Source organism: Heterodontus francisci, chromosome 33 (genome assembly GCF_036365525.1).
Source record: "Heterodontus francisci isolate sHetFra1 chromosome 33, sHetFra1.hap1, whole genome shotgun sequence".
Classification (NCBI taxonomy): Eukaryota; Metazoa; Chordata; class Chondrichthyes; order Heterodontiformes; family Heterodontidae; genus Heterodontus; species Heterodontus francisci.
Window position 1 is genome coordinate 18043848 of NC_090403.1, and position 16319 is coordinate 18060166.

A 16319-nucleotide genomic window follows, 5' to 3' on the forward strand; every position below is an offset into this window, starting at 1 on the left:
GTCGCCTAGAATGGGATCTCACTGTGCATCGCTTAGATTGGGATCTCACTGTGCATCGCTGAGATTGGGATCTCACTGTGCGGGTCTTGGACTGGGATCGCACTGTGCGGCACTTAGATTGGGATCTCACTTTGCATCGCCTAGTTTGGGATCTCACTGTGCATCGCTGAGATTGGGATCTCACTGTGCGGGTCTTGGACTGGGATCGCATTGTGCATCGCTTTGATTGGGATCCCACTGTGCGGAACTTAGATTGGGATCTCACTGTGCATCGCTCAGTATGGAACCTCACTGTGCGTCGCTTAGATTGGGATCTCACTGTGCGGCACTTAGATTGGGATCTCACTGTGCGGGGCTTAGTTTGGGATCTCACTGTGCGGGGCTTAGATTGGGATCTCACTGTGCGGGGCTTAGATTGGGATCTCACTGTGCGTCGCTTAGATTGGGATCTCACTTTGCGTCGCTTAGATTGGGATCTCACCGTGCATCGCTTAGATTGGGATCTCACTTTGCGTCGCTTAGATTGGGATCTCACCGTGCATCGCTTAGATTGGGATCTCACTGAACAGGTCTCAGATTGGGATCTCACTGCATCGCTTAGTTTGGGATTTCACTGTGCGTCGCTTAGATTGGGATCTCACCGTGCATCGCTTAGATTGGGATCTCACTTTGCGTTGCTTAGACTGGGATCTCACTGTGCGTCGCTTAGATTGGGATCTCACCGTGCATCGCTTAGATTTGGATCTCACTGTGCAGGACTTAGATTGGGATCTCACTGTGCACCGCTTAGATTGGGATCTCACCGTGCATCGCTTAGATTAGGATCTCACTGTGCGTCGCTTAGATTGGGATCTCACCGTGCATCGCTTAGATTGGGATCTCACTTTGCGTTGCTTAGACTGGGATCTCACTGTGCGTCGCTTAGATTGGGATCTCACCGTGCATCGCTTAGATTGGGATCTCACTGTGCAGGACTTAGATTGGGATCTCACTGTGCACCGCTTAGACTGGGATCTCACCGTGCATCGCTTAGATTGGGATCTCACCGTGCATCGCTTAGATTGGGATCTCACTTTGCGTTGCTTAGATTGGGATCTCACCGTGCATCGCTTAGATTGGGATCTCACTGTGCACCGCCTGGTATGGGACATCACTGTGCGTCGCTGAGATTGGGATCTCACTGTACGGGTCTCAGATTGGGATCTCAATGTGCATCGCTTAGATTGGGACCTCACTGTGCATCGCTTAGAATGGGACCTCACTCTGCGTCGCTTAGTTTGGGATCTCACTGTGCATCGCTTAGATTGGGATCTCACTCTGCATCGCTTAGATTGGGATCTCACTGTGCGGCACTTAAATTGGGATCTCACTGTGCATCGCTTAGATTGGCATCTCACTGTGCATCACTGAGAAAGGGTTCTCACTGTGCATCGCTGAGATTGGGATCACACTGTGCGGGACTTAGAATGGGATCTCTCTGTGCGTCGCTTAGATTGGGATCTCACTGTGCGGGGCTTTGATTGGGATCTCACTGTGCCTCGCTTAGTTTGGGATCTCAGTGTGCGGGGTTTAGACTGGGATCTCACTGTGCAGCACTTAAATTGGGATCTCATTGTGCGGGGCTTAGATTGGGATCTCACTGTGCATCGCTCAGAGTGGGATCTCACTGTGCGGGGCGTAGATTGGGATCTCACTGTGCATCGCTCAGATTGGGATCTCACTGTGCTGGGCTTAGACTGGGATCTCACTGTGCAGCACTTAAATTGGGATCTCATTGTGCGGGGCTTAGATTGGGATCTCACTGTGCATCGCTCAGAGTGGGATCTCACTGTGCGGGGCGTAGATTGGGATCTCACTGTGCATCGCTCAGATTGGGATCTCACTGTGCGGGGCTTAGATTGGGATCTCACTGTGCAGGGCATAGTTTGTGATCTCACTGTACGGGGCTTAGATTGGGATCCCACTGTGCAGGGCTTAGTTTGTGATCTCACTGTACGGGGCTTAGATTGGGATCTCACTGTGCGGGACTAAGAATGAGATCTCACTCTGCGTCGCTTAGTTTGGGATCTCACTGTGCCTCACTCAGATTGGGATCTCACTGTGCATCGCTCAGATTGGGATCTCACTGTGCGGGGCTTAGATTGGGATCTCACTGTGCGTCGCTTAGTTTGGGATCTCACTGTGCGGCACTTAGATTGGGATCTCACTGTGCATCGCTCAGATTGGGATCTCACTGTGCAGCGCGTAGATTGGGATCTCACTGTGCTGGGCTTAGACTGGGATCTCACTGTGCAGCACTTAAATTGGGATCTCATTGTGCGGGGCTTAGATTGGGATCTCACTGTGCATCGCTCAGAGTGGGATCTCACTGTGCGGGGCGTAGATTGGGATCTCACTGTGCATCGCTCAGATTGGGATCTCACTGTGCGGGGCTTAGATTGGGATCTCACTGTGCAGGGCATAGTTTGTGATCTCACTGTACGGGGCTTAGATTGGGATCTCACTGTGCGGGACTAAGAATGAGATCTCACTCTGCGTCGCTTAGTTTTGGATCTCACTGTGCCTCACTCAGATTGGGATCTCACTGTGCATCGCTCAGATTGGGATCTCACTGTGCGGGGCTTAGATTGGGATCTCACTGTGCGTCGCTTAGTTTGGGATCTCACTGTGCGGCACTTAGATTGGGATCTCACTGTGCATCGCTCAGATTGGGATCTCACTGTGCAGCGCGTAGATTGGGATCTCACTGTGCTGGGCTTAGACTGGGATCTCACTGTGCAGCACTTAAATTGGGATCTCATTGTGCGGGGCTTAGATTGGGATCTCACTGTGCATCGCTCAGAGTGGGATCTCACTGTGCGGGGCGTAGATTGGGATCTCACTGTGCATCGCTCAGATTGGGATCTCACTGTGCGGGGCTTAGATTGGGATCTCACTGTGCAGGGCATAGTTTGTGATCTCACTGTACGGGGCTTAGATTGGGATCTCACTGTGCGGGACTAAGAATGAGATCTCACTCTGCGTCGCTTAGTTTGGGATCTCACTGTGCCTCACTCAGATTGGGATCTCACTGTGCATCGCTCAGATTGGGATCTCACTGTGCGGGGCTTAGATTGGGATCTCACTGTGCGTCGCTTAGTTTGGGATCTCACTGTGCGGCACTTAGATTGGGATCTCACTGTGCCTCACTCAGATTGGGATCTCACTGTGCATCGCTTAGATTGGGATCTCACTGTGCGGGGCTTAGTTTGGGATCTCACTGCGCGGGGCTTAGATTGGGATCTCACTATACGGGGTTTAGATTGGGATCTCACTGTGCGTCGCTAAGATTGGGATCTCACTGTGTGTCGCTGAGATTGGGATCTCACTATGCTTCGCTTAGATTGGGATCTCACTGTGCATTGCTTAGATTGGGATCTCACTGTGCGGGGCATAGATTGGGATCTCACTGTGCGTCGCCTAGATTGGGATCTCACTGTGCATCGCTTAGATTGGGATCTCACTGTGCGGGACTTTCATTGGGATCGCACTGTGCGGCACTTAGATTGGGATCTCACTGTGCATCGCTGAGATTGGGATCTCACTGTACGGGTCTTGGATTGGGATCGCACTGTGCATCGCTTAGATTGGGATCTCATTGTGCATCGCTTCGATTGGGATCCCACTGTGCGGAACTTAGATTGGGATCTCACTGTGCATCGCTTAGAATGGGACCTCACTCTGCGCCGCTTAGATTGGGATCTCACTGTGCGGCACTTAAATTAGGATCTCACTGTGCTTCGCTGAGATTGGGATATCACTGTGCGGGGCTTAGATTGGGATCTCACTGTGCGGGGCTTAGTTTGGGATCTCACTGTGCGGCACTTAGATTGGGATCACACTGTGCGGGACTTCGAATGGGATCTCTCTGTACGTCGCTTAGATTGGGATCTCACTGTGCCTCGCTCAGATTGGGATCTCACTGTGCGGGGCTTTGATTGGGATCTCACTGTGCCTCGCTTAGTTTGGCATCTCAGTGTGCGGGGCTTAGACTGGGATCTCACTGTGCATCGCTCAGAGTGGGATCTCACTGTGCGGGACGTAGATTGGGATCTCACTGTGCTGGGCTTAGATTGGGATCTCACTGTGCTGGGCTTAGATTGGGATCTCACTGTGCAGGGCTTAGATTGGGATCTCACTGTGCGTCGCTTAGATTGGGATCTCACTGTGCATCGCTGAGATTGGGATTTCACTGTACGGGTCTTGGATTGGGATCGCACTGTGCATCGCTTAGATTGGGATCTCTCTGTGCATCGCTTAGATTGGGATCTGACTGTGCGGGACTTAGATTGGGATCTCACTGTGCATCGCTTAGATTGGGATCTCTCTGTGCATCGCTTAGATTGAGATCTGACTGTGCCGGACTTTGATTGGGGTCTCACTGGGCGTCACTTCGACTGGGATCTCATAATGAGTCGCTTAGATTGGGATCTCACTGTGCGTTACCTGCATTGGGATCTCACTGTGCATCGCTTAGATTGGGATCTCACTGTGCAGGACTTTGGGATGTCACTGTGCGGGAGTTAAATGGGGATCTCTGTGCATCACTTATATTGGGATCTCACGTTGCATCGCTTGGATTAGGATCTCACTGTGCGGGACTTAGATTGGGATCTCACTGTGCGGAAGTTAGATGGGGATCTCACTGTGCATTAGTTACTTTGGGAACACACTATGCATCGCTTGGATTGGGATCTCACTGTGCCGGACTTAGATTGGGATCTCACTGTACGTCGCTTAGATTGGGATCTCACTGTGCGGGACTTAGATTGGGATCTCACTTTTATCGCTTAGATTGGGATCTCACTGTACGGGGTTTAGATTGGGATCTCACTGTGCATTGCTTAGATTGGGATCTCACTGTACGGGCTTAGATTGGGATCTCACTGTGCATCGCTTAGTTTGGGATCTCACTGTGTATCGATTAGATTGTGATCACACTGTGCGGGAATTAGATTGGGATCTCACTGTACGGGGATTAGATTGGGATATCACTGTGCATCGCTTAGATTGGGATCTCACTTTTATCGCTTAGATTGGGATCTCACTGTGCATCGCTTAGATTGGGATCTCACTGTGCGGGATTTAGAATGTGATCTCACTGTGCGGGTCTTAGATTGGGATCCCACTGTTCATCGCTTAGATTGGGATCTCCCTGTGTGGGAGTTAGCTTGAGAACTCACTGTGCCGTGCTTAGATTGGGATCTCACTGTGTGGTATTTAGATACGGATTTCATTGTGTGGGGGTTAGATTGGGATCTCTCTGTGTGGGAGTTAGATTGGGAACTCACTGTGTGGGAGTTGGATCGGGAACACACTGTTTGGGAGTTAGATTGGGATCTCCCTGTGTGGGAGTTGGATTGGGAACTCACTGTGTGGGAGTTTTATTGGGAACTCACTGTGTGGGGTTAGTTTGGGTCCTCCCTGTGTGGGAGTTAGATTGGTATCCCCCTCTGTGGGAGTTAGATTGGGAATTCACTGTGCAGTGTTTCGATTGGGATCTCCCTGTGTGGGGTTAGATTGGGATCTCCCTGTGTGGGAGTTAGACTGGGATCTCCCTGTGTGGGAGTTCGATTGGGAATTCACTGTGCAGTGTTTAGATTGGGATCTCCCTGTGTGGGGTTAGATTGGGATCTCCCTGTGTGGGTTAGACTGGGATCTCCCTGTGTGGGAGTTAGACTGGGATCTCCCTATGTGGGAGTTAGATTGGGATCTCCCTGTCTGGGAATTAGACTGGGATCTCCCTGTGTGGGAGTTAGACTGGGATCTCCCTTTGTGGGTTAGATTGCGATCTCATTGTGTGGGAGTTAGATTGGGAACTCACTGTGTGGGAGTTAGACTGGGATCTCCCTGTGTGGGAGTTAGATTGGGAACTATCTGTGCGGTGTTTAGATATGGATTTCATTGTGTGGGGTTAGATTGGGATTGCAGTGTGTGTTGGTTGGTTTGGGAGCTCACTGTGTGGGAGTTAGACTGGGAACTCACTGTGTGGGAGTTAGATTGGGAACTATCTGTGCGGTGTTTAGATATGGATTTCATTGTGTGGGGTTAGATTGGGATTGCAGTGTGTGTTGGTTGGTTTGGGAGCTCACTGTGTGGGAGTTAGACTGGGAACTCACTGTGTGGGAGTTAGATTGGGAACTCACTGTGTGGGAGTTAGATTGGGATCTCCCTGTGTGGGAGTTAGACTGGGATCTCCCTGTGTGGGAGTTAGATTGGGAACTCACTGTGTGGGAGTTAGACTGGGATCTCCCTGTGTGGGAGTTAGACTGGGATCTCCCTGTGTGGGAGTTAGATTGGGAAATATCTGTGCGGTGTTTTGATATGGATTTCATTGTGTGGGGTTAGATTGGGATTGCAGTGTGTGTTGGTTGGTTTGGGAACTCACTGTGTGGGAGTTAGATTGGGATCTCCCTGTGTGGGAGTTAGACTGGGATCTCCCTGTGTGGGAGTTAGACTGGGATCTCCCTGTGTGGGAGTTAGATTGGGATCTCACTGTGTGGGAGTTAGACCGGGATCTACCTATCTGGGAGTTCGACTGGGATCTCCCAGTGTGGGAGTTAGATTGGGATCTCCCTGTGTGGGAGTTAGATTGGGATCTCACTGTGTGGGAGTTAGATTGGGATCTCCCTGTGTGGGAGTTAGACTGGGATCTCCCTGTATGGGAGTTAGATTGGGATCTCACTGTGTGGGAGTTAGATTGGGATCTCCCTGTGTGGGAGTTAGATTGGGATCTCACTGTGTGGGAGTTAGATTGGGATCTCCCTGTGTGGGAGTTAGATTGGGATCTCCCTGTGTGGGAGTTAGATTGGGATCTCACTGTGTGGGAGTTAGATTGGGATCTCCCTGTGTGGGAGTTAGATTGGGATCTCACTGTGTGGGAGTTAGATTGGGATCTCCCTGTATGGGAGTTAGATTGGGAACTATCTGTGCGGTGTTTAGATATGGATTTCATTGTGTGGGGTTAGATTGGGATTGCAGTGTGCGTTGATTGGTTTGGTATCTCACTGTGTGGGAGTTAGATTGGGATCTCTCTGTGTGGGAGTTAGATTGGGATCTCTCTGTGTGGGAGTTAGATTGGGATCTCTCTGTGTGGGAGTTAGATTGGGATCTCCCTGTGTGGGAGTTAGATTGGGAACTCACTGTGTGGGAGTTAGATTGGGATCTCTCTGTGTGGGAGTTAGATTGGGAACTCACTGTGTGGGAGTTAGATTGGGATCTCTCTGTGTGGGAGTTAGATTGGGATCTCCCTGTGTGGGAGTTAGACTGGGATCTCCCTGTGTGGGAGTTAGACTGGGATCTCCCTGTGTGGGAGTTAGATTGGGAACTCACTGTGTGGTGTTTAGATGTGGATTTCATTGTGTGGGGTTAGATTGGGATCTCACTGTGTGGGGTTAGATTGGGATGTCACTTTTCAGGGTTTGATTGGGTTTGGACTGTTTGGTTAGATTGGGATTGCACAGTTGTGGGGGGGGGGGGGGAGGCGGGGGGGTGAAGTCCGGGTCTCAGTGCGTGTTTGGATTGGGATATCTGTGCAAATAGGTAGGGACCACAGTGCCATTAGTGTGGGATCTCACTGTGTGGGGTTTAGATAGCGATCTTACTGTGCTGTTTGATTGGGATTTTACTGTGCGGGTGTTAGATTGGGATTTCACTGTGCGGGGATTAATTTTAGATCTCACTGTGCTGTCAGATTGGGATCTCACTGTGCATGTCTTAGATTGGGATCTCAGTGTGGGAGACAGATTGGGATCTCACAGGACGTGGTGAGATTGCGATTGCACTGCATGTTGTTTAGTTGGGGTTACATTGTACAGGTTTGATTGGGATCGCACTGTGCAGGGTGACATTGGGATCTCACTGTGTAGTTGTTTTGCGATTTCACTGTGCTGTTCAGTTTGGGATCTCAGTGTGCAGGGCCTAGAATGGGATGTCACTGTGCGTTTCGACTGGGATCTCAATGTGTGGTGCTTAAATTCGGATTTCACTGTGTGGAGTTTAGATTGGGATCTCACTTTTTAGGTATTAGACCGGGATCTCAGTGTGAGGTTCAATTGGCCTCCCACACTGCACGGTTTAGATTGGGATCTCACTGCTTGGGGTTAGAACGAGAACTCACGGTGTGGAGTTAGATTGGGATCCCACTGTACGGGTTTAGACTGGGATCTTACTGTGCGGGTTTAGATTGGGATCTCACTGCTTGGGGCTAGAATGAGAACTCATGGTGTGGAGTTAGATTGGGATCCCACTGTACGGGTTTAGACTGGGATCTTACTGTGCGGGTTTAGATTGGGATCTCAGTGTTTGGGGTTAGAATGAGAATTCATGGTGTGGGGTGAGATTGGGATCTCACTGTGCAGATAGATTGAGATATCACTGTGCAAGGATTAGATTGGAATATTAGTGTGCGATTGTGAGTTTGAAATGTCAGTGTGCGCTTAGACTGAGATTTCACTCCAGGGGTTTAGATTGGGTTCTCAATGTGCAGTAATTAGACTGGGATTTCATTGTGAGGGTTTAGATTGGGATCTCACTGTGCGGGTGTTAGATTGGGATCTCACTGTGCGGGTGTTAGATTGGGATCACATTCTGTGGGTTTAGATTGGGATCTCACCAGGCGGGGTTAGATTGGGATCTCACTGTGCGGGGGTGAGATTGGGATCTCACTGTGCGGGGGTGAGATTGGGATCTCACTGTGCAGGTGTTAGATTGGGATCTCACTGTGCAGGTGTTAGATTGGGATCTCACTGTGCAGGTGTTAGATTGGGATCTCACTGTGCAGGTGTTAGATTGGGATCTCACTGTGCAGGTATTAGATTGAGATCTCACTGTGCAGGTGTTAGATTGGGATTTCACTGTGCAGGTGTTAGATTGGGATTTCACTGTGCAGGTGTTAGATTGGAATCTCACTGTGCAGGTATTAGATTGAGATCTCACTGTGCAGGTGTTAGATTGGGATCTCACTGTGCAGGTGTTAGATTGAGATCTCACTGTGCAGGTGTTAGATTGGGACCTCACTGTGCAGGTGTTAGATTGGGATCTCACTGTGCAGGTGTTAGATTGGGACCTCACTGTGCAGGTGTTAGATTGGGACCTCACTGTGCAGGTATTAGATTGGGATCTCACTGTGCAGGTGTTAGATTGAGATCTCACTGTGCAGGTGTTAGATTGGGATCTCACTGTGCAGGTGTTAGATTGAGATCTCACTGTGCAGGTGTTAGATTGGGACCTCACTGTGCAGGTGTTAGATTGGGATCTCACTGTGCAGGTGTTAGATTGGGACCTCACTGTGCAGGTATTAGATTGGGATCTCACTGTGCAGGTGTTAGATTGAGATCTCACTGTGCAGGTGTTAGATTGGGATCTCACTGTGCAGGTGTTAGATTGAGATCTCACTGTGCAGGTGTTAGATTGGGATCTCACTGTGCAGGTGTTAGATTGGGATTTCACTGTGCAGGTGTTAGATTGGGACCTCACTGTGCAGGTGTTAGATTGGGATCTCACTGTGCAGGTGTTAGATTGGGACCTCACTGTGCAGGTGTTAGATTGGGATCTCACTGTGCAGGTGTTAGATTGGGACCTCACTGTGCAGGTGTTAGATTGGGATCTCACTGTGCAGGTGTTAGAATGAGATCTCACTGTGCAGGTGTTAGATTGGGATCTCACTGTGCAGGTGTTAGATTGGGATTTCACTGTGCAGGTGTTAGATTGGGACCTCACTGTGCAGGTGTTAGATTGGGATCTCACTGTGCAGGTGTTAGATTGGGACCTCACTGTGCAGGTGTTAGATTGGGATCTCACTGTGCAGGTGTTAGATTGGGACCTCACTGTGCAGGTGTTAGATTGGGATTTCACTGTGCAGGTGTTAGATTGGGACCTCACTGTGCAGGTGTTAGATTGGGATCTCACTGTGCAGGTGTTAGATTGAGATCTCACTGTGCAGGTGTTAGATTGGGACCTCACTGTGCAGGTGTTAGATTGGGACCTCACTGTGCAGGTGTTAGATTGGGATCTCACTGTGCAGGTGTTAGATTGAGATCTCACTGTGCAGGTGTTAGATTGGGACCTCACTGTGCAGGTGTTAGATTGGGATCTCACTGTGCAGGTGTTAGATTGGGATTTCACTGTGCAGGTGTTAGATTGGGACCTCACTGTGCAGGTGTTAGATTGGGATCTCACTGTGCAGGTGTTAGATTGAGATCTCACTGTGCAGGTGTTAGATTGGGACCTCACTGTGCAGGTGTTAGATTGGGACCTCACTGTGCAGGTGTTAGATTGGGATCTCACTGTGCAGGTGTTAGATTGAGATCTCACTGTGCAGGTGTTAGATTGGGACCTCACTGTGCAGGTGTTAGATTGGGATCTCACTGTGCAGGTGTTAGATTGAGATCTCACTGTGCAGGTGTTAGATTGGGACCTCACTGTGCAGGTGTTAGATTGGGACCTCACTGTGCAGGTGTTAGATTGGGATCTCACTGTGCAGGTGTTAGATTGAGATCTCACTGTGCAGGTGTTAGATTGAGATCTCACTGTGCAGGTGTTAGATTGGGACCTCACTGTGCGGGGGTGAGATTGGGATCTCACTGTGCAGGTGTTAGATTGGGATTTCACTGTGCAGGTGTTAGATTGGGATTTCACTGTGCAGGTGTTAGATTGGGATTTCACTGTGCAGGTGTTAGATTGGGATCTCACTGTGCAGGTGTTAGATTGGGATCTCACTGTGCGGGGGTGAGATTGGGATCTCACTGTGCTGGGGTTAGATTGGGACCTCACTGTGCAGGTGTTAGATTGAGATCTCACTGTGCAGGTGTTAGATTGGGATTTCACTGTGCAGGTGTTAGATTGGGATCTCACTGTGCGGGGGTGAGATTGGGATCTCACTGTGCTGGGGTTAGATTGGGATTTCACTGTGCAGGTATTAGATTGGGATCTCACTGTGCAGGTGTTAGATTGGGATTTCACTGTGCAGGTATTAGATTGGGATCTCACTGTGCAGGTGTTAGATTGGGATTTCACTGTGCAGGTATTAGATTGGGATCTCACTGTGCAGGTATTAGATTGAGATCTCACTGTGCAGGTGTTAGATTGGGATTTCACTGTGCAGGTATTAGATTGGGATCTCACTGTGCTGGGGTTAGATTGGGATTTCACTGTGCAGGTATTAGATTGGGATCTCACTGTGCAGGTGTTAGATTGGGATTTCACTGTGCAGGTATTAGATTGGGATCTCACTGTGCAGGTATTAGATTGAGATCTCACTGTGCAGGTGTTAGATTGGGATTTCACTGTGCAGGTGTTAGATTGGGATTTCACTGTGCAGGTGTTAGATTGGGATTTCACTGTGCAGGTATTAGATTGGGATCTCACTGTGCTGGGGTTAGATTGGGATTTCACTGTGCAGGTATTAGATTGGGATCTCACTGTGCAGGTGTTAGATTGGGATTTCACTGTGCAGGTATTAGATTGGGATTTCACTGTGCAGGTGTTAGATTGGGATTTCACTGTGCAGGTGTTAGATTGAGATCTCACTGTGCAGGTATTAGATTGGGATCTCACTGTGCGGGGGTGAGATTGGGATCTCACTGTGCTGGGGTTAGATTGGGATTTCACTGTGCAGGTATTAGATTGGGATCTCACTGTGCAGGTGTTAGATTGGGATTTCACTGTGCAGGTATTAGATTGGGATCTCACTGTGCAGGTATTAGATTGAGATCTCACTGTGCAGGTGTTAGATTGGGATTTCACTGTGCAGGTATTAGATTGAGATCTCACTGTGCAGGTGTTAGATTGGGATCTCACTGTGCAGGTGTTAGATTGGGATTTCACTGTGCAGGTTTAGATTGAGATCTCACTGTGCAGGTGTTAGATTGGGATTTCACTGTGCAGGTTTAGATTGAGATCTCACTGGGCGGGTTTAGATTGGGATCTCGTTGTGCAGGGGTTACATTGGGATCTCACTGCACGGGGGTTACATTGGGATCTCCCCGCACAGTGAGATCCCACTCTCACCCCGCCTGGTGAGATCCCAATCTAACACCCGCACAGTGAGATCCCAATCTAACACCCGCAATGTGAAATCTCAATCTAACACCCCCACAGTAATTAGGTTGGGATTTCACTGTGCCATTAGTTTGGAATTGCACAGTGACCTTAGTTTGGGATTTCGCTGTGTGGGTCCAGTTTGCCATCGCACTGTGCGGCTTAGCTTGGGATCTCACTGTGCACGGGTTATATTGGGATCTCACTGTGCGAGGTGAGATTGGGATCTCACTGTGTGGGGGTTAAACTGGGATCTCACTATGCAGGTGTTTGATTGAGATCTCACTGTGCAGGGGATAGATTTGGATCTTACTGTGTCGGAGTTAGATTGCAATATCACAGTGTGGGGGTGGGGGCAGTTGGTATTTGTGTGGGGTTAGAATGGGATCTCACTGTACAGTATTAGAATTGGATCTCTCTGTGTGGGGTGAGATTGAGATCTCACTGTGCAGTTCGACAGGGATCTCATGGTATGGGGATTAGATTGGTATCTCACTGTGTGGAGTTTAGAAAGGGATATTACTATGTGATTCAATTGGGATCTCATGTGTAGGGATTAGATTGGGATTGCACTGTGTGGTTAGATTGGGATCTTACTGTGCAGGGTTCAAATTGTGATCTCAGAGTGCAGGGTTTCGATTAAGATCTCACTGTGTGGTTAAATTGGGATGTCAACCTGGGGTTAGAATGGGATCTTATTGTCTGGGTTTCGATTGGGATCGCACTATGTGGGTTAGACTGGGATCTCACTCTGCAGGAGTTAGATTGAGATCTCACTGTGCAGAGGATAGATTTGGATCTTACTGTGCAGGGTTTAGTTTGGTATTTCACAGTGCGGGATTAAATTGGGATCTCACTGTGCAGGTGTTAGATTGGGATCTCTGTGCAGGTGTTAGATTGGGATCTCATTGTGTGCTGTTTAATTTTGGATCTCAATGTGTGGGGGTTAGATTGTGATCTCACTGTGCTGTTCAATTGGGATCTCACTCTTCAGTGGTTAGACAGGGATCTCACTGTGTGATCAGCCGTGGCTTGAAAAGATATTTGCATATTAACAGACAGTGCTTGGAAGGAAAAAAGACCATTCCCTGACACATTCAACACACAATGGACCTTGATCACCAAGTATTGTGTGTAAGAGGAGCATTCCAGAGACTGCTAAGGTGATACAATCCAGGACTGGTTAGACCAGTTGGTCACATGACTAATTGGCTGTTCCAGGGTCTTTTGAACAAGCCGCAGCGAACAAGGTTGAAGAAGAATACTGGGCCCCAACGAAAAGCAAGATCTAACTACAATCAAGGACTCTACAGTGAGCTTGAAGAACCGTAATAAAAACTCTTCAGATATTGCCTCAGATTTTTCCACTTTATTTTTCTTCTGCTCTTTTCTGTCTCTATTTGCATGTGTGTATCGCGTATGGATGCTAGCATGGGCGCGTCGTGTATCTGTAGGCGTTAACTGAATTAGAGTTTAAGTTCAAGTTTAATAAATTGCAACCTTTTCTTTTAAACCTAAGAAAACCTGTTTGGCTAGTTTCTTTGCCTTATAATTGGAAGTTAGTGAACAAGGATTCACGAAAGGGGGAGCTAAAAACAGGGTGTGTTTAAAATAAAACCCTGTTACGGTAAGACCAGGTCAAGGCTGAGAGGGAACCCTAGACCCCTCTCTCACCTGGTCGTAACACATTGCATTCTGAAAGTTTGAGTGGGGCATTGGCGCCTCAGTGAAATGTTTCTGCCTGACTCCATGTACTTGAGGCAGGGTCACTGCCTTCAGTTGAAGCGAAGAATGGGGAGGTGGGATGGGGGAGGATCCAGGTGGCAAGTTAAAGTTTTCCCTCAATGACTAACCTGTTTAACCATTTCAGGTGTGGCATCAACATGGCTGGCGTCAGGATAAGGTATCATCAATTTGTAGATATTGTTCCATGACTGGGCCCACATATTTCCTACCAAAGCAGAGAGATAATGTTAACCAGGTGTAGAAGACACAAATGCCAAACAGTGTTGGTCAAATGGTCTGTGCATTGTTTAGACATCTGTGCAAACTTATATTTATGATGGCATCAACTCAGAACGTCTATGGTTACAGTCATGGAACCAACCACACCTGTACTCCCATTTGCCGTGGCTCAGTGGACAGTACTCTTGCTTTTGAGTCAGTTATTGGTTCAAGTCCATTCCCGAGACTTTAGCACAAAATCTAGGTTGACACTCCTGTGTAATCTGAGGGAGTGCTGCACTGTCGGGGGTGCTGACCTTTGGATGAGTTATTAAACTGAGGCCCCGTCTGCCCTCTCAGGTGGATGTAAAAGTTTCCATGACACTATTTGAAGAGCAGGGGAGTTATCCCCAGTGTTCTGGCCAATATTTACTCCTCAACCAACGTCACTTGTCATTATTATCTGGTCAACCCATGACTTTAGTCAGCATTGTTTCAGTGCTGTGGGTGGGTTGGAGGAATTCAACAGGGAGTCGCAGGAGTGATGGACACAGACCTGGAACAAGACATTCAAGGACTGTGGAGTAGAAATTGAGTTGAAGATGGTGTGATCATTAGCGAGGACAGAGACATGGATTATCTGGTCATTATCACATTGCTGTTTGTGGGAGCTTGCTGTGCGCAAATTGACAAATTCTTTGGGATGTACCTGAGGTTATGAAAGGTGCTCCAGAAATGTAATTTTTCAAGTCTTCTCACTCTATATTGCTCAGGTGGAACCTTCACTGTACCCTATCCATGGCGTCCACAACTGCACGTAAAGCTCCATTGCTTAGTTAATGTCTTGTACAAATTCAACATCATTCTCTTGCTTTTATATTAAATATTGCAATGTACGGAAACCCAGAATTCCCTTTTTTAATTGTTTTCTACCTCACTGTCGCCTTCAAACACCTTGAATTCCTTACCCCACTTCCCTCTCTTCCTCAAACAATGTTTCCATTTCAAGTATAAACCCTTTCATAGAATAGTGAAGCACAGAAGGAGGCCTTCGGCCCACGCCAGCTCCTGGAAGGAACCATCCGGCCAGTCCCACTTCCTCATGGTGCTGTAAAGTTTTCTCCTTCAAGTATTTATCCAATTCCACTTTGAAATTTACTATTGAATCTGCTTCCACCCCTCTTTCTGGCAGTGCATTCCACATCTCCACAACCCTCTGGTTAAAAAACATTCTCATCTTGCCTCTGGTTCGTTCACTGGAAACAATTCCTCCCTTATCAAAACCATTTATAATTTTGAACACCTCTATCAAATCTCCCTTAACCTTCCGTGCTTTCGTCCGAGCTTCCCTAGTCATTCCATGCAATGGAATTTCCTCACCCTGGCATAACTCTGGTAAATCTTCTCTGCATCCTCTCTCAGGCCTTGACCTCCTTCCTAAAATGTGGTGCTCAGATTAGACCGCAATACTCCAGCTGAGGCTGAACGATCGTTTTATAAAGCCACTGCTCTCTTTCTCAATGAATTACCTTTCCTGACCGCCACCAACCCATCCCCCCACCCCCAAGCTCACTGGTATTTAGAAATGGTTCCCCACTCCCTCAGATACTGATTCCTTTCCTTTCAAAGGCACTATCATCATCACCTTCCTAAAACACGACACCCTGAATTTCTCTGTCCTCGCTAATGACCACATCATCTTCAACCTCGCCTTCTACTCCATGGTCCTTGAATGTGTTGTTCCAGGTCTGTGTCCATCACTCCCTGTTTGAATCCCTCCAACTCACCCACAGCACTGAAACAATGCTGACTAAAGTCATGGGTTGACTGCCTCTTTGATTGGGTTGGATAGGAGTATGGATTATGTCACTGGCTGGAAGCAGAATTTTGGACACTGCAAATGAGCAATGAAACCTACTTCCCAAAGCTCATATTTAAACACTTAAGGGATAACTCTGGGGTTGAAGAAAAACAATGTGCTGGCAGATATCACTCAAAAGTATGGGTTGTTGCCATCCCAGAATAAGCTGGTGATGTAAATATCCATCTTACCCAAGAGATGGGCTGGAATCGGACCCTTCAGGTTGATGTACTTCTTTCCATATTTCTTATGCAATGCTCTCCGGACGTAGGCATGCAGGTTCAGGTATAGAGGTTTCAGCTGGTTGTAAATATTCTCTAGATCTGCTTCAAAGGTTTCGGAATCATAAAGCGACCTCCAGAAAGCTCCTGTATCAGCGTGTCCTGCAAACAGAAAGGGAAATTAAATGGAGACTTCATCATTGCAAAGTAAAGTG

At 48.2% G+C, this 16319-nt stretch overlaps 1 protein-coding gene across 1 annotated transcript in view; it reads right to left on the reverse strand.

The window, feature by feature from the left end:
- Positions 1–16319, reverse strand: part of ace (angiotensin I converting enzyme (peptidyl-dipeptidase A) 1) — a 642116-nt gene that overhangs the window by 307144 nt on the left and 318653 nt on the right. Inside the window, exons 17-18 of the mRNA XM_068013141.1 lie at positions 16075–16266; positions 13932–14029 (exon numbers count right to left, since the gene is read on the reverse strand). Coding sequence (XP_067869242.1) covers positions 13932–14029; positions 16075–16266 — 290 coding nt within the window. The remainder of the gene's footprint in view (positions 1–13931; positions 14030–16074; positions 16267–16319) is intronic.